Source organism: Amphiura filiformis, chromosome 5 (assembly GCF_039555335.1).
Source record: "Amphiura filiformis chromosome 5, Afil_fr2py, whole genome shotgun sequence".
Taxonomy (NCBI): domain Eukaryota; kingdom Metazoa; phylum Echinodermata; class Ophiuroidea; order Amphilepidida; family Amphiuridae; genus Amphiura; species Amphiura filiformis.
In genome coordinates, this window is record NC_092632.1 from 14,825,150 (window position 1) to 14,844,663 (window position 19,514).

Here is a 19,514-nt window from a genome sequence, read left to right on the forward strand (position 1 = left end):
GGTCATCGACAGAGACAAGGTTCAACTTGATATTCTGATTGACGGGAAATCCCTCAAGCAGGTGTGTGATTTCGTATACCTGGGAGGGGTAATATCAGAAACCCCCAGCAATGAAATTGATATCAAACGTAGGATTGATCTTGCTATGGGATCCATGCAGAAGCTGAACCCCATTTGGAAGTCGAAAGATATCAAGAATTCAACTAAACTTGAATTATACCGAGTACTGGTCCTATCCATCATCACATAGTGCCGAAACCTGGACACTCAAGAAATCAGATGAACAGAGACTGCAAGTGTTTGAAATGGCGTGCTTGAGGATCATATTAGGAGTCGCCTTAAGAAGAGACAGAATCCGAAACACTAGCATCCGGGAGCGGCTGCATTACCACAAAGAACTGACTGCAACGAGCATGACCAAAGAACTCAAATATTTTGGTCATGTGAAAATAATGAACAACCGCCGTTATCCAAAAATCCTGCTCAAGGTAACATAGAAGGCAACAAACCCAGAGCACAGTTCCAGGATCTGTGCCCAGAGGAAGACCTGAGAAAAAGCGGCTCGAGGACATCAAGCACTTCTGCACAGAGACAGGAATACCATCAGTAGCAGCGGCAGGACACCTGGCCACCAACGGACAGCTGTGGAGACTCAAACTAGTTGGGAAGCCATCTCCGAGACCTACCCCAGGAGGACGGCTTAAGTCAAGTCAAAGTTGTGACATGTGTAAACATTACAAAATAAACTGCATGGCCTCAAAAAGAAACTTTTTCACAAGGTCATATCTTAAAATCCTCTCCATAAAAATGAACAAAAATTGCACACAGGATTACTGCAATACTCTACTCTAAACACATGTCAGTAACCAAGCAGTTGTCCATCTGACACAACAGCAAAATGCACTGACATGGAACACCTTCCTGGACCAAAATTCACATCCCAACAGATTTCTTTTGTTGGGTTCCAATTATTCGCCTGTGAATATGGTCCCGGAACTGTTCCGTGTCAGTGTATTTTACTGTTGTGTCAGTTGGACAACTGCTTGGTTACTGACATGTGTTAGAGTATTGAAGTTATCCTGTGTGTAATTTTTGTTCATATACAGGCGGATGATAATAACCCAACAAAAGAAATCTGTTGGGACGTGAATTTTGGTCCAGGAAGGTGTTCCATGTCAGTGCATTTTGCTGTTGTCAGTTGGATAAGTGCTTGGTGACTGACATGTGTTTTAGAGTAGAGTATTGAAGTAATCCTGTGTGCAATTTTTGTTCATTTAGAGAGGATTTTAAGATATGACCTTGTGAAAAAGTATAAGTTTCTTTTTGAGGTCAGTTTATGTCAAAATATCAGGTTTAAACAAAATTGCTCACCAATTTCATATTAAGGTAGCATGAACGGCTAATACAGGCTTGCAGCAAAATAGTAATAGAAAATCAGAAATATGTATTTAAAACTTCACCCCATATTTTGAGAGTTTCATACAAATTCGTAACATTTCTTATGTACATGTAGGCCTATTTCTTTATTTTTTTTAAATTATTTAAATTTTTCCACATTTTTTTAGTGTCAAGTTCTCAAGTTCTGCCAAGATAAACACCTCAAAAGAAATAAGTCGTCCTCTGAACATGTCGTCATAACATCGTAAGGTTTCGTTTTGTACCAACAAAACGAACTTTGAAATAATTATATGACTGTTTACTAAGTGCTGTGTGAAAATGAGAGATTTCCATGACTTCAGGGCTGAATGAGCCTAAATTGAAGACAAAAAGTGCCCTTTCCAAAAGTCACAAAGTAGGCCTATGCTTGTTAACTGCAAGGCGCATTGGGACAAAGAATGGAACTGACCATCTTCATGATCTAAAGCTAGCTTCAGACTCCGAATATTGTACGTACAATATTGTATGCTACATATCTACGTTATTTTATCTATTGCCATTCTATTTCCAGTAATGTTTAAGTTCTAACGAATGTTTGATGACGAAAAATCGATAATATGTTACATGTAATATCTAGTAGAAATATATTATCGATTTTACGTCATCAAACATTCGTTAGAACTTAAACATTACTGGAAATAGAATGGCAATAGATTAAACAACGTAGATATGTTGCATACAATATTGTACGTACAATAAAAAGTCTGAATACTGCTTTACAACTCACTGTGCTGAACTCTGCATCAAGGGGATTTGCATGGCTGAATGATCAAGAATCGATACACATTGCAGTAAATGTTCACTTGGTGAGGATTTTAAACTGCACTCAAACACATGGGGTTTTTCCATTAGTAACAAGCCATGAATCGACCTTTGTGACAAGCATAGGCCTACTTTGTGACTTTTGAAAAGTCATGGAAATCTCTCATTTTCACACAGCACTTAGTAAACAGTCACTTAGTAAACAGTCATATAATTATTTCAAAGTTAGTTTTATTGGTACAAAATGAAACCTTACGATGTTATGACGACATGTTCAGAGGGGGACTTATTTCTTTTGAGGTACGGGATTTCGGCAGCTCCGTGATTTCAGCGCGGTAGCCGTAAAAACCACCTTAAAGGGCATGTATATTGCTCGGACAACATCAAAATGACTCCTTTTTGAGTTTAAAATTGATATTCCGCAAAACTGTAAGCAGTGGCGTAACCAGGGGGGGAGGATCCCCATTTTGAACCCTTGCCCCTGTTTGCCCCCCCAATGAAAAAGTTAAAGTAGGCCTACTTCTGAGAGTTATTAATTAACCTCATATCTGGTCATTTTAACCTTAAAAAACACAAATTTTCGCGCGCTTCGCGCGCATTTGTACCATACACTTCTTTTGTCGCCAAAAGGTGCTGGATTCCTGCCCCTCATTTATTATGTTTTCCCCGCTTGCCCCCCCCCAAATGAAAATGTCTAGTTACGCCACTGACTGTAAGCCATTGGCGAGTTCCTTCGAACGAGACAGATTTGACATAGATAGGCCTACGATGTATTGTTGGTCGAAGCAGCAGAAAAAAAGTAGTTCACAGCATCTTGCGAATTGTAGTGAGCTTCAGCAAAAATTGCATTGCTCAATTTATAGCGAGCGCGTAGAAAAAAATTCAAATATCACAGATATACATGATATACTTTTGTAGGTTTGTTTCTTGAGTTATGTTGTAAAGAGGGCTGAAACAACAACACTTTTGTAAAACGTACATTAATAACAATAAACTAAGCAAGTTTTCAAAGTATGATTTGTAGAATGAACTTTTGCAAAACACCAAAATGTTATTTTTTCAATATTATATTGATTTGATTCAGATAATGAAAATCTACTTTTTTTGGCTGCTTCGACCAACAAATACCTCGTATACCCTTAATGACGTACATTTTGGTATTATATTCCTATTCAACACAAGAGTAGCGAATATACCCGACGCATTTGACTGACTGACAGAATGTGTGTTAAGTGCACCGTGTTGTACGTTTTATCATGGAATACGGTTTTATGCACAAGCGGGCGTATACATGTAAAATGTATGGCTGGCAAGTGGCAAACAAAAAACCATCAAGAGACTCGACGGGGACCTGATTTAGCATGTTTAGTGTGATGTGATCTTTTAAGACACTAAACAATATTTATTTTGGACCTGCAAAAAAGTGAAACACGTCAGATTACACATAATACAACATAACAAATAAACTACCGTAGCTTTTGAAATCCCCATAAAACAAAGTGAAACATATAGACTAGAGTCAATTTTGTTGAGACATTCATTTTAAATCATAACAATTTCCCTTGGTACAATGAAAATTAATTTAAAATGTTATAAATTGTTTCCTCAACATCCCAAGAATATTTTCAACATGTTTTTTTATCTTGAATGATAAAACATTTCATACAATGACTAACTTTTAATTTGTCAAATAAGAACCCCTTTTTCAGTTTACCAAAAACTAATGTCGCCAAAAGGTGCTGGATTCATAAGAAATATTTCCAACCTTACACTTTCCCCTAATTTCTGAATGGTTCCTTAACGTTTCTGCAAGCTTAGGGCTCTAGAGAGAACCATTTTGTTGGCTAAAGAACTGTTTTGGTTCGACAAAGACACCCACTTGGTTTTCCACGGGGTTCTTTGTAGAACCAAAAATATTCCTTAGCCAAGAAAATGGTTCGTTGTAGAACCTTAAGCTTGAAGAACCTTTAAGAAACCATTTAGAAAGAAAAAAAAACACCGCAAAGGGCTCCGATTGTCTGTACTCCAGAAAAAAGCTTCTTTAGCCAAGGAAATGATTTTTAGTACCAAAAATGGTTAACACTATTTTTTACTTGTCTTAACTTTGTGATGAGTGAATTAATTAATCAGAAAGTCCTATATGCCAATTTAAGGTGCTTTATAGAAGGTTCTTTATCATTGATAGAACCTTATTTAGGGTGCTGTATGCGGGGAAAGGTTTAAATTGCACACTTTTTTTTTTCAGTGTTAATCAATATTTATCATTTCTTAGGCAACGGGTATAAAAAAAAAAGAACACAAGAGACAAAGATGATGGACAAAGACATATTTCTCTCTCAAGCACATATAAAACACAAGCAGAAGTCCCATGTCAAAAGCCAGCTTGACCACACCATGGGCATTTTACCCGGGCATTTTACTTATAAAATAAAGAAACTTAAAGAATAAAATCTTTTAAGCTTCAGTATTTAGGCCTCATGAAGTCTTTCTTTTCTTTCAGCCTGTCTTTCTGTCAGTCTTTTTGTCAGTCTTTAACTTTCTGTCAGTCTTTCTGTCTGTCTTTCTTAAAGCTTAATATATTTAGCTTTACACTTTCGTTTGTTTTTTCAAGCACTGAAAGCCATGTAAAGAAGTATTCGTCAACTATTTTGAACGTATGGACAGTTGCTCCAAAACTATTGCTTCATACGGCAAAACAGACGTCATTTGATGAACTGTTGTGTACAAGGAAATTTTACCCGTCCAATTTCACAGAGTAGCGTATAATATGCAATGCATATCGCATGACATATATAGAGAAAACTGACATTGCTCCTCAGTGTGTATTTTTTAGATCTGATTATACGTGAAAATAAAAACCGTGGGGTGGGAATCAATTAGCTTCAATAGCCTTCAATTGACGTTTTGCGAGATTATCTTGCATAAATCGGCCAGTGGGTTCCCAATCGTCAAGTAACTAAAGGAGTATCCTAGGGACCGTTCATAAATACTTTGGTGGGGGGGCTGGGCACTTGAAATTTTTGGAGTCAAAACTTTTTTGACCCCCCTCCAGAGAACCTAAAACTTTTTTGACCCCCCTCTATAGACATACAAAACTTTTTTGACCCCCCCCCCTTTCCAAGAGGTTAAAAAACAGTCTGGGGAGGGGGCTACTCCATTTGTGCAAACTCAGTCACAATTATAGGCCTACATGTTTGTTCATACATTTATTTATAGGTCTGTTTCCTAAAAACATGAAAGTTGAATGTGTTTTTCACATGCTGTGACTTGTATGAAGTTTAATTTCAATTTATGCATTCTAATTTTTGGAAAATACATATGTTTCATTCTTATAACCATTAATTAAATAAATAACAGTAACACAAAAAGGGAAATTGACAGTGGCGTAGCTAAGGCTTGTGGCACCCAGGGCTAAGGATAGGTGTCACTCCGATTCTTGAAATAATTATTGTGCGTGGAGCCCAAATAGGGCATAGCGCTAATTAATTTTGGTTATATTGAAGTGGATATCGGCCTTAAATTGACCTTTCAAATGACTTTATCCTGAAATGCGCGCGTAGCGCGCAAATTTTTTGACTTTCATCGCTTAGAGGGCCGCAGAATCGATGCTGAATTGGTCAATTCGGCGCCCCCTAAGAGTGGCGCCCATGGTACATGCCCCCACCTTCCCGCCGTCGCTATGCCACTGGAAATTGAGAGCAACATCTGGGCACATACTCAAGATTTTTAATACTTTCAAGTCTTAAAAGACTTGTTTATCACTATCAGGGGCGTAGCCAGCTTTCTTTGTCAGGGGTGCAAAATATAAATTTCGGGGCAAAGACAAAAAAATGCTGGTTCCATCATTTTGACCCGGTATTATTAGTGGGATATACATACATATACCTTTTTCTTATAGCAAATTGTAGAATACATGTAAAGTCTTTGAGATTCCAAAAAGGCTTTAATGGGATACTGGTATTAAATGAGCGCGCGTAGCGCGCCAAAAAAACCCGTATTTGACACTATTTTGGGCCATAATCGGGGTAAAAAATGGGTTTACTGGCACATATGCGCGCGTAGCGCAAAATTTTTTTGTATGCTCTTGTTCTTTTGGCATTTTCTAGTTTAAAACTTTTTTGACCCCCCTCCTTTAGTAACCAAAACTTTTTGGTCCCCCCCTTTGTGCAACTCAAAACTTTTCGTGTCCCCCACACTTTGCCCAGTCCCCCCACCAAAGTATTTATGAACGGTCCCCTAGCATCCTCTTTTTATGACATTTTTCAGTAGATATCCATGAAAAAGGCTTATTCTCAAAATTTCAGTTGATTCTGATTTTGCATTTGCGAGATTACCCTGTTCCATAGACAATGTGTTGTATAAATTTCGTTCTGGGTATACCAGAACGTAATTCAAATTTCACGATATTATGGCAGCAAAGAAGTTTTTTGTTCATAAACATTTGTGTAGCCAGAGGTTCCCATTGGTATAAATATCTCAACTATTTTTTTGTTGAGAAAGTGGTGTGATGATTGATGCCCCTCCCCCCATGCTGATGATGCCCCCCCCCCCCCATCCATCTAGACTGCCATCGCCCAGTTGACGTACATTTTAGTATTATATTCTTATTCAACACGTTCGAGTGACTTTACCCGATGCGTTTGAGTGAGTGAATGAATTAATGTGTGTAGTGCTTCTATTATACGTTTTATGAACAACTTGAGCTGTCGTAGGCTATAGTGTAAAATGAATCGGTGGAAATTGGCTGCCTTCGCAAAATTGACGTACATTTTGGTATTATAATTTATTCAACACAGTGTAGCGAATTTACCCGACGCATTTGACTGAACTTACACCCATGTATGTAAAGTGTACCGTGCTGTACGCTTGAAGTTAATGCACAAGCGGACGTATGAATTTACATGCAGTTGCGACGTATCAGTCTGGTACGGAAGTAACTAAGGGCCACGCGGTTCACTTTGTAACTCAAGAAGTCAGGATCTCGTGATCACGAGATCCTTCCTGACCCGGGACTTACCGGTAGGCCTACACAGTTTGAAATAAAGAAAATTAAAGATATAAAAATAATGCAATAGTTAAGACAACTCAGGATCTCAAGAAATCATGAAATCTGTTTTCATGCAATTTTCACGGCGTCGGTATTTGTATTTGTATTGAGTATCTTTGGTTAAAGGTATCCACTTTTTACGAGTTCCCGACCCTTCTGAACTCGGCAACTCGTGACTTAAAGCATGGACGTACTAAATAAGATTTTAAGATCTTATTTAGTAGGCTACGTCCATGCTTAAAGTCAGGATCTCGTGATCATGAGATCCTAACTTAAGTCGTACTCACACCCATCCCCATGCACGTATGGCTCCACACACCGACATCGCCTGGCTAATAATTATTTGGTGCAGCAGAGACATTAAAATGAATACACGGGATCGATACACGTGAATTGCTATGCACGATTTTGATATCAGACGAAAATCTTCGGATACTGGGTTAGAAAATGATGAATATCTCCCGTAGGGGCCTAAATGAATTTTTCTCAAGAAACCAGATGTGGTCTCATACACTTGAAAATACGTGTTGAACAGATATTATAGTCGTTAGCGTGCGCTTTGAAAATTGGCCGTGCGCTTTGAACTCAAAATTTGACCAAAACTCTCAATTTTATATTGCGTTGGTCCTGTAGGCCTATGGACTATCGCGCAGCAGGCTATAGCGGCACTCACTCAAGTGGAGACAGTATATTAACCATTGACCGCAATGTCGTATACAAGCTTGCTCACACAGCGAGAAATCAATTACCCCGTCTATTGTCATAGCCTTAGTCAGGTCACTTCGCTAATAATATGCATCTCATAAGGTCCGAATAAAATAGCCATGTGTGGCTGTGGATTCAACCTACCATGGCGATTTCTACTATGAAGATATCGGGGCGATGTCACTGTGTCCCATATATTTCTTTTTGAAATTAGGGTTTACTTTCGTGAAAATCTATCAAGTAGAGGAGCAAATTCGCGCGAATGACCAATGCAATTTTTGCCAAAGCAGTACCATCTGAGACTAGTAAACCATTTACTAGTCTCATCTATCGCAAGATGCTGTAATCCACTAAATCGCAACAGTTTGTTTTGTTTTGCTCAAATGGCGAAACAATTTTTTTCTCCAAAAACTTTCCCCCTTGATATCTAATGGTGCGTCCCTTATTGATAAACGTGATAGAGGACCAAAGGTATGCTTTGTTGTTTTATGATAAACCTTATCGATTATTCAACCAGCAAATACGCAATGCACAGGTAAGGACAACTTGGAGTTTAATAGGCGTCTGTTGTCATGGAGCTAAATATATTGATTGATCGTATCGGAGTTCGTCATGTGTGTGTTTACGGGATGTTTACATGGTAGAACTCAAGGTCTAGTCAAGGACCGAATTAGTGTTCCAAAATTCCTAACAAGCTTCAACAGACGGAAACGAGTCCAACGACACCATTTAAAACCAGGAATAGCCGTTGTTATTAAAATGGCATTGGGCGGAATGGTACCCGAAGCCACTTCAACATCAAACTCTAAACGAGAGGGTTCTGCCAAAAAAGTAAGAAAGATTTCAAGAAATGGAGATAAAAGACCAAAGAGTCGAACAGCAAGCGCCACATCACAACGCAGTGAAAGGATCCCTATTTATGATAGGAAAACACCCAAAAAGGTAAGTAAAGGCTTACAATATATCTTATTTCCAAAATTGGATACAGTTCAAAATTAGTTCTGATGTAATGTTATCTTTTATGAATTTATATTGTTTTGAATTAAAGAAAAATCCGACCTTTCAAACTTCCAACTGGAGACCCAATTCATGGTCTTTGCTATGCAACTTTAATGTAGCCCAGCACAATAATGAAATCGAGCCACCACTAATTGCAACATAATCCATTATCACGAAAGCTTAATTTACGTATCTAAAACGGAAAACTTGGGTGCATACATCCAAGATACATCACTCATTTGCAGGGGTGATTGAAAATTTCAAAGTTGCAGTTGGTCAAATCTTGTTAAAATTTCATACCATGCTATGTATTCCTCACGTCATAAGGATTCAGAAAAGTATATATATTTTGACCTATCTCCGATGCAGAGTTCTTGAGTTAGGGGAAAATGTCAAAATAATGTTAAAATTTTGGGTTCCGGGGGGGTGATTCAAGTAAAAAATGATGACAACAATGCAAAATATATCAAATTCTATTGAGCCCTGTTGACATTAACCTATTTTGTGATGTTTAACATCAGTAAAATAATGCAACTTTCCTCATGTTTATTTATTTTTGACAAAGGAACAACTTAAGACTAGTTTGATTAAAATGGGAGCATTTTTAGACGTCTGTTAACATGGTGAACCCCCAATTGACTTTTGACCTTCTTGCTTAAAACTCGAGAACTGTATGTCGGAGACGGGACAAACTATACTTTTTCTGAATCCTTATGATGAGAGGAATACATTGGTATGGATTTTGACCAGAGTTTACCCATTTTGAAATTTCACACATACCTGCATCTGCATAAAGCGGCTACTTCGGATTCATGCATCCGGGGATTTTTGATGTGTTTTGAAATGAATTAAATGGATTTTATTGCAATTAGTGATGAGTTAACCCCTTGCAATTAATGGTGAGTTAACCCCTTGCAATTAGTGGTGAGTTAACCCCTTGCAATTAGTGGTGAGTTAACCCCTTGCAATTAGTGGTGAGTTAACCCCTTGCAATTAGTGGTGAGTTAACCCCTTGCAATTAGTGGTGAGTTAACCCCTTGCAATTAGTGGTGAGTTAACCCCTTGCAATTAGTGGTGAGTTAACCCCTTGCAATTAGTGGTGAGTTAACCCCTTGCAATTAGTGGTGAGTTAACCCCTTGCAATTAGTGGTGAGTTAACCCCTTGCAATTAGTGGTGAGTTAACCCCTTGCAATTAGTGGTGAGTTAACCCCTTGCAATTAGTGGTGAGTTAACCCCTTGCAATTAGTGGTGAGTTAACCCCTTGCAATTAGTGGTGAGTTAACCCCTTGCAATTAGTGGTGAGTTAATCCCTTGCAATTAGTGGTGAGTTAACCCCTTGCAATTAGTGGTGAGTTAACCCCTTGCAATTAGTGGTGAGTTAACCCCTTGCAATTAGTGGTGAGTTAACCCCTTGCAATTAGTGGTGAGTTAACCCCTTCCTTAATTTGACTTAACTGGGCTACTCACAATATACCACACTGACACTTCCTGTATGTGCTTATGTGACATTTGTCGCATAAAAAGCCATATAAGTTTTCCCGTGTTCTACTTTTGAAATTCCGTCTTGTCAATATAAGCACACTGTTCATACGTAGGTAGGCCTATGTTTGTTTTTATTGATGTTCTGTGTAATTGTATTTTTATGTTGGATGCACTGCACATGAGTGCATGTGCCACTGTTACAAAAGTGAATCCAATAAATTGATTGATTGTCACTTTTCCGTGCTTTTCAATTATTTCAATTTTATTTATGAAATCCTGTTTTCCGTTTTCTACCTCCGTTTCCGTGAAATTCATAGGCGTAGATCCCGGGGGGGATGGGGGGATTTATCCCCCCCAATATTTTGCCAGGGGGGGATGCTCCATACAATCATCCCCCCCAATGTTGACGCCTGAATATAGGTTTCTGACCAAATTTATCTCATATTTGCCCATTTTAGCCCCAAAAGTGCAAATTTTCGCGCGCTTCTCGCGCATTTATTACACTTTTGCACAATATTTCATCATTTGCTACTTTCTGACTTTGATCATATCATCTATAATGATGAATAAACATAGAACCTAATTGTACCATTACTTATGTATAAAATCAAACATAGTAGTAAAATAATTAAATGCATGCTCCTTGTCAAAATGGCTTGATGTAGGTTGCGACCACTATTTTAAAATAAAGAAAATAAAAGATAATTAATAATTAATAATTAAAAGTCGCCTCATCCCTGGTTTTCAACCATGAAACAGGAAACTAAGAATTAATTGTGAAGGGCCTTAGTCAAAAAAAGTTAATTCGAATTGTTATGTAGGCTTTCAAAATAACAATTGAAACTGAAGAACGTTTCCTCGTTCTGTAGCCCCCATGTCACAAGGGAAAAAGCGGTAAATCGCACATTATTTCACATTATTTGCACATTATTTGCAGAATCTCTCCTCTTTTTTCAGATTATAAGCTTACTTAGCAGAAATTGTGGCAAATTTGGGCGATCTTAGCGTTTTTGAGCGATTTTGCTCATTTTACCGCTTTTTCCCTTGTGTCATGGGGCCTGTATCACCCGCCATACACCAAATTTTTGAAGGGAAAAAATGCATTGTGGGGGGGGTCAAAAAAAAAATAAAATGTTTGAAATTGCCCATACTTTCAACCCCTGCTATTTTAAGGCAGTCAATATATAGGATGTGGCTTTACCACAGGGTTCAATGGGAGAATTCAAACTTTAAATGGCTTTTTCCGGAATTTCAAGTGCTTTTTTCCTCTGGCGTCAAAAAATTAGAATTGATTCCGGATCAAAGTTTCGCAACGAGAACGCGCATATTACTTAGGGCTTTCAAAAGAAGCGGGAAATTTAAATCAAATTTGCTCCACAGGTTCCAAAGTACACAATGTGCTTACACTCAGTGATTTACCAACCTACCTTGTATGTCCGATGTGTGAAATGCAGCCAATGCTTAATGGGCTGTTCCAGTTAAAATCCTTACACCCTCTAGATGGAGGTCATGACGTCAATCTTGCACAGAGGAGTGTAAAAAAAGCGGGAAATTTAAATCAAATTTGCTCCACAGCTCCAAAGTACAATGTGCTGACACTGTGATTTACCAGCATACCTTGTATGTCCTATGTGTGAAATGCAGCCAATGGGCTGTTCCAGTTAAAATCCTTACACCCTCTAGATGGAGGTCATGACGTCAATCTTGCACACAGGAGTGTAGATATCAAATGTGGTCACCCATTCAGGCAACTCCATTTGATATTCACACTCCCTGTGTGGAAGATGTCTTGCCGGGTGGGGTATGGAATTCAAATGGAATAGCCCAACATTTCTTCTTTTGTAGGATTTGAAGGATTTCAATATTTAAGTCTGTTCCAGATCATGATTTTACATTTGAAATCACTCGCCTTTAGAAAAAAAAATCTGCAGGGGGGGTAGGTGGGGGCTGAAAATTTGAAACGTTCAAAATCACTCATATTTTTAACCACTGGAATCTCAAGGCAGCCAATGTGTAGCATATAGCTCAATTTGGACTCCAACTTGTATATTTTGCATAGGGTTCCATGTAAAATTAAAACTTCAAATGCATTTTTTTTGGATTTCCAAGTGCTTTTTTCCTCTGGCGTCAAAAAATTAGAATTGGTTCCGGATCAAAGTTTCGCAACGAGAACGCGCATATTACTTAGGGCTTTCGAGATAAAAAAAAAAAAAAAAAAAAAAAGCCGCAAAAAATTGAAATCGATATTTTGCTCCAAAGGCTGTGTACTGTACATACTCAATGTGTAGCTGATACAGTGAAATTTGACTTTTTGTGAATGTGAGCTCGTAAAACCAATTTGGGATGATTTCGTAAAGGTTATTCAAGACAAACATGACATTAATTTTTCAATGTCAAATTTTGAAAAGATGTTTGGGGTTTCTAAAGACAATTTTCTTACATATCTATGCTTGTCTGTAAAATATTATATTTATTTGTGTAAATTTCAAAATAAGAAACCCTCTTTTATTGCTTGCAAAGTATATATTAAAAATAACAGGGAAACTGAGTATTACATAGCTAAAAAAAAGGGTAAACTTTCTGCTCATTATAAAAAGTGGAGATTTGACCTTTAATTTTGTTTTTGTGTATGTACATGTACTGGGCTGTGTTGAAGACAATGTTAAATTACATGTATTTGGTAAAGTAGACTTTTATATGATGTAACATTTTTATATTGATGCTGCATTTGTGATTTTTCTTGTGTGATTTTTATTGATTCTTGTGATTTTGAAAATATATAATGAAAATAAAAGCACAGGGCACTTTGTGTCTTGTGGGAAAGATAAAAAAAAAAAAAAATTTGACTGCCACACTCTTGCAGCCAATGGGCTATTCCATTTGACATGCATACACCCCCTAGATGGAGGTCATGACCTCAATCGCGCACACAGGGGTGTAGATATCAAATGGAATCGCCTATCCAGGTAAACTTCATTTGAAATTCACACTCCCTGTGTGGAAGATTAAGGCATGTCTTCCATAGGGGTGTATGGATTTTAACTGGAATAGCCCAATGGTTTAATCACCTGTTTGAGTTCTGCATGTAAAATCATCTGCAAGTAATAAGCCCCCATGTCACAAGGGAAAAAGCGGTAAATCGCACATTATTTCACATTATTTGCACATTATTTGCAGAATCTCTCCTCTTTTTTCAGATTATAACTTTATAAGCTTACTTAGCAGAAATTGTGGCAAATTTTGGCGATCTTAGCGTTTTTGAGCGATTTTGCTCATTTTACCGCTTTTTCCCTTGTGTCATGGGGCCTTTCTGTGACGACATGTTTTATACAATAAGCATAATTTAAAGCTAAATACACAAAGTTCGTATTATAGAAAGAAAAGTTAATGAGAAGAGTTGTTCCAGATGATACGTAAATAGAATGAGCACCGTAAGATCAAAGTCGTCTCTTCTGATAAAATTACCTAAAATATCACCACCACGTTATTATAATTTATTTATTATTAACAGGTACAAACGTATTGTACAACAATGTATATTGTGAAGTATAGACATTACAGAAATTGATGAAACGCCATTTTCTCATAAAACTCGTAAAATTACATGGAAATGGAAATGAAAAACAGACAATTGCTTGGGACCGAATGTGTACATCTATATAATGTATAGGCCTACTTGTTAATTATTATATTTCACATTACAGGACCGAACAAGACTGAGTGAGAATTATGACGCCCCTGCTTCAGGCAGAGAAAGCTGGTGGAGGAAAGATATACGAGTAAGTTATCGTCGTTTTTTCCTTACTGGGTAATAATGCAAAAATACATATAGAATGTATAGGGTGCCCCCCTCAAAAGATTCAAGGTTTCGTTATAAACAAAAATATATTTGATCAACTTTTCTGAAATAAGAGAAAAAGAGGACGCAATGAGGTTTTTTTTTTTTTTTGACATATAATCAAAGACACTTATACAGTAGGCCCTATGCACTGTATGTTTAATTGTAAGGAAAAAAAAAAAAAAATCTTATAATGCTTAGGGACCGTTCACAAGCACTTGTAAGGGGGCCTGATGCCAAAAAAGGGGGGCTGAATTTTTTTGACCCTCCTAAGGGGGAAGGGCCCTGAAAAAAAATGACCACAAATTTTCCTGGGAAAATTGAGTTTATATGCTTTTCTATGGGGTTGACCCATAATTTTCATGTCAAAAAGGGGGGCTGAAATTTTTGAGGTCTGTAAAGGGGGATGGCCGAAAATGTTTCGCGATGATTTTTTTTGCATCAGGCCCCCCAACAAGTGTTTATGAACGGTCCCTTATATAGAGACAAGAAAGTACCAAGAGTATCGTAGACACGATTCCTGTGTCAATGACGCTTGAATTTCAAGATGACCCGAATGTTAATAGACAATGTATATCCCACGAGTTCAACAGTTGTTTGTATAAACAAAACGTTCTTTTCTCAGAGTCATTCATTTACCGGTACCTTTTCTTAGTTGTTATATCTAATGTTAATTTTCTTGCTCATGCAGGAAACCCCAGTGCCAGGGGCATACGAGAGCAAGGACTTCGTCAATGATTTGGAGACACGACCTGCAACCTACCAATTCAAGAATGAGGGCAGAAAGAAAGACGCAGACGTTCAAAGAAGAGGGAGTGCATTATTACCTGGCGCATACGAGAAAGACGATTTGGTAGCAGATTTAGACAAAAAGTATGCCACATATGCGTTTAAAAATACGTCAAGAGAAAGCAATAGAAGCTTGGGCGTAAAAGATAAGGTGAGTAGATGTATACTAGATACTCAATCAGAACCGTCCACAGGGAGGGGGAGGGGGGGGGGGTGCGTTAGAATCTGGAGCACCCCTACAAAAACAATTGAGGTCAAGAATTTTAAAACAATTAACCATTTTATTCGGGGAAAAGGGGGCCCAAATTAATTAAGTGTTCATTATTCCTGTCCCGCAAATGGCTTTCGGCGGCCCTGTGCTCGATTAACGTAAAGTTCAGATCATCTTCTCTGAAATAAAACACTTATCTGGTGAAAGCATAGTTAATTGAAATTATAAACGTCAAACCTGTATGTTTTGTGTTTGATTATGCATTTTATACACCTGAATCGGGGGTCATTTTATGCAAAACAGCTGTCCTTGCAATGCTTATCATGAATTTAGTAAATATCTTGTTCACGACCTATATATTAAAGCTTATTAATAAACATAAGGTACATTATAGTTCAGGTGCATTATAGTGAATGTCTTAATCTTTCCTGGGAAGTATTCTAGGTGCTTCAGATTTGCATAAAAATGTAGGGGAAACTATATTAATATGAGGCCCTGACAGTAAGTCTACCTTACACAAAAGTCATCTTTCTTTAATATAGAATTCTGTCATAAACGATAAAGTTTTGTATATTTTTGTTCCTACCATGCAGGCGTGTAATGTGTGTCCAACGGCATATCCAATGGAAAAGTTCCTTTCATGTTCAGTAGAAAAGACACCTTCAAAGTAAGTGATTTTCTTTTTTTATTCCAACTTCGACGGATTAAAATATTAACTGCGTGCATTTATTTCTAGTCTTGTTTTGTTTTCAGTCTTAAGATTAAATCATAAGATTTGTTAATATAAAATATAGCAATTCCTTTTAACATTATTTTACAGTGCACATTTGTTTGAAACATTTAAGACATAAAATGGGCCTACCATATAACGTTAAACTGTTTTCCTTTCTTTCCTGTAGGCACCACATGTTCAGATCTAATGCTCAAAGATTTCCAACAATTTATTTCAAAGGGGTAAGTAAAAGTTACAATATTTATAAACAAAAAATAAGCGAAGTATGATATCAATAACCCAGGTGCTGCTATTTTCTTGAACAACTTAAAAAGGGACACCCCTAACCAAAGTCGCTTTATTTTTTATTGACGTTCTTTTATTGTTGAAAACAAACCTGTGTATTCAAACCTTAACCTATTTAACTATATAAACCTAATACAGAATGTAATCCCGATTCCAGAAAAATACAGCACTATTTTTTTGTGTGGTGATTGAATAAATATTATCCTGTTTTGCCAAATGGAACATAAACAATCATAATCCTTCAGTTATAGTACTAATGTTATTTCACTCCAAAATAAATTTCAATACCAATTCAATTCTTCATTGGTCACAAATGTTTAAAATCCGAATCAATTCAATTCATGCCCAACCAAATCATTTTCTTTTCGATTCAATTCCAACGCATTGCAATGAAAGCCCCAAAATTTATTTCAGTTCAAATTCAAATTTCATTACTCCAAATGATTTCAATGCCAATCCAATTCATTTCTTCATTGCTCACAATTATTTCAATTCCAATCCAATTCATGCCTAAGCCAAATCATTTTTATTCAAATTCAATTCCTAATGCAATATGAATACATTGAAATGAAAACACACGAAATTCGTTTCAATTCAAATCAAATTACAATGCATTGAATTAACATTAGTAGGAGAGCCTACTAACTTTTAATATTTTTATTTTGCAAGTCTGAGCACAAGTGCTGTATTTTTTTGGAGCGCTAATCCTATTCTATTGTTACAGGGAAATATATGTATTACTGGTGACAAATTATTATATTATCATATAAAACAGCTACAAGCACACTTTTGGACTGGTGATGAATATATCAATTCTGTTACACTTATTTTAATACTTGTTCACCAAAGCATAGACCGTGGTCTATGACCAAAGTGATGCCTTTTAAGGTTTTCTTTACCCCTGCGCCATCCTGCGTCTTTTCTGCATCTTTCTCATCCTCGCCCTTAAACATCATATGGTAATAATTTCGTTCTAATGTATATCGACGTTTAATGTTGCTCTTTTCACATCATCTCTCCATGGCAGACAACCAATCCACCACCAGACCGTTACGATTATAATCATCCATCTATAACTGCAGCTCTACATCCCATCTCATCTAGTTTCAAGTCAAAAACACCAAGATTTGTTACATCACATACGGTAGGTTTTTTCTTAAAGAACAAAAATATTTTTAATATTATGCACAATACATACAATGTACATGTACGCATATGTGCAACTTAACAGACCTGTTTATGTGAATATTACAAAAATATCTGCTTATGCCTACATTTTATAATGTTTAATATTCAGTATCTTTTAAATATTCATAATTAAATCATGTTCATGTCAAAACATGTTTATTACCACCAGCAAAATTATGAGAGTAAATTTGTACTTTTTGTGCAGATTTTTACTATTTTTATTTATGGCTTATTTTGTTTTTCCTTTTTTCTCTCTCTCCTGCAGAAAGTGCCTGGTCCAGGAACCTACGACAAGGCTTACCAATCGCCTATGCCTGCTACAATAGCCAAAATGGGTAGAAATCATGGACTATTTTTCACTAGTGCATTCAGTTCATAACAGCAGATTTAAAATGTCAACCATTTGGCATCAGTTATCATGTGCAAACAAGGATTTCTATCACATAGCAGCAATTCAAATAAGGAGATCAAAGGAATGAGTAATTCCAAGATATTAAGGTTTCAGGGCTGTACCTGAACGTTTTGACAATGCACCAGCCACATTGGTCATTCAAAAATGTTACCGGCCTCAGATGGCCTGTACATTTGGATTATTAACAATTGTTATCATGGGTGTTGTGAAATTGGAAGTTGCCCACCATAGGCCTGTATAGGCGAGTCGAATACATAGAGTCCTTTAGTGGTTTTCTTCATAAACTATTAAGCTAATGGCCAGCAGATATACATGTATTAACTCTTCTGACATGTGTGCACAATTTGTATGTATACCAAAGGCAGATCCATGATTTCTAAAAAGAAGGGACAGAGTGCCTAACTAAATTGTTAAAAAGAAAGGGACGAATGGCTGATATCATCACAAAACAGGTTAAATTTACATGATTTAGCTGTCAAAAGAGGGGACCTGCCCCTGATATACATATTTTTTATCATCATACAGTGTTCAAAAACAGTTCCTCAGATCACATATGAAATTGGCAAAATGTTATTTGCATGATTTACTGTTCGAAAACAACCATTCAAACCCTATGGCAGATGGAATAGATCAATAGACACACATTGTTAAAATTCTGACTTTTGGCAATTGTATCGTCAATCTCATGTTGATGTTACATATTTTAATTTTTGCTTTTTACTGGAGGCTTTATTGCTTTTCATGAAAATCAATGGTCTTCCAAATCAGTAAGCCTATTTCATGCTATCATTGTATCAAATCTGTATCGTGATAATGACATGGCTACATATAATGACTTTTTATATAATTTTAATATTTGCTAGTTTTAGCTTAATGTACCATGAATTTAAAATATGGAATTGTGTAAATTATGCATTAGAACAATCAAATACCATATAATTATGCAGGTTGATAACAAATGAATGTATTCATGACAATTACATGTATTGTATGCTGCTTTATGGCAGACATTTGCTCATAAAAAAAAAAAAAAAAAAGATTTTCCTGTAAGCCTGATTGGTATCAGCTGATAGAACAAATGGAACATTTATTCTCAAGTATACAGTTGTATGACATATCATTTGTACTGATTTGAACATTGTAAATAAAATCAACTAATTATTGATACAAACATGTTTGTGTGTTGTATATTTCAAACAAGTTATTAGAGATAGTACATTGTGATTCAGCTAAGTCTTTCTGCTAAATCCAATTCTGATGTATCAGTATGTATGACACTAATAGCTTAGTCTGCATTGAAAAAAATATACTGATCATGGAGTTAGCTACCTAGTCCCTCCATTTTATAACCTTGATAAGAATGCAATGAGTATCACAAAGTGAATCTGGTCCCATTTCTAGTTTATTTTTCATAAACAAACACTGACATTTTACAATTACTAAAAAATAAATACACCTCAGTTATTTACCACTTGTTACAATCACATCTCTGAATGTTTGATGTAGATACCGTTATGTTTGGTCACATCTCATATTCGTACTTCTGAAGTGATTATATATATCCTTTTCACCTCAATATTGGTTTCCGTCATATGACCGTGATTATCGTGATATTTTGTCATTGC

At 36.6% G+C, this 19,514-nt stretch overlaps 1 protein-coding gene across 1 annotated transcript; it reads left to right on the forward strand.

Annotated features, from left to right (window-relative positions):
* The first annotated feature begins 8,615 nt into the window (after positions 1-8,615).
* On the forward strand, positions 8,616-18,903 carry LOC140152696 (protein STPG4-like). Its single transcript, XM_072175156.1, has 7 exons — positions 8,616-8,893; positions 14,138-14,212; positions 14,963-15,211; positions 15,865-15,938; positions 16,171-16,225; positions 17,317-17,433; positions 17,743-18,903. Exons 1-7 carry the CDS (start codon positions 8,711-8,713, stop codon positions 17,854-17,856), a joined length of 867 nt encoding a protein of 288 aa, XP_072031257.1. The 5' UTR covers positions 8,616-8,710; the 3' UTR covers positions 17,857-18,903.
* The last annotated feature ends 611 nt before the right edge of the window (positions 18,904-19,514 follow it).

Excerpts from the sequence above, each read along its gene's own strand:
- LOC140152696 (XM_072175156.1), top strand. The coding sequence starts at position 8,711 with ATGGCATTGGGCGGAATGGTACCCGAAGCCACTTCAACATCAAACTCT. Across the intron at positions 8,894-14,137 it reads ATAGGAAAACACCCAAAAAG|GACCGAACAAGACTGAGTGA; the intron begins GTAAGTAAAGGC and ends TTCACATTACAG. Across the intron at positions 15,212-15,864 it reads GCTTGGGCGTAAAAGATAAG|GCGTGTAATGTGTGTCCAAC; the intron begins GTGAGTAGATGT and ends CCTACCATGCAG.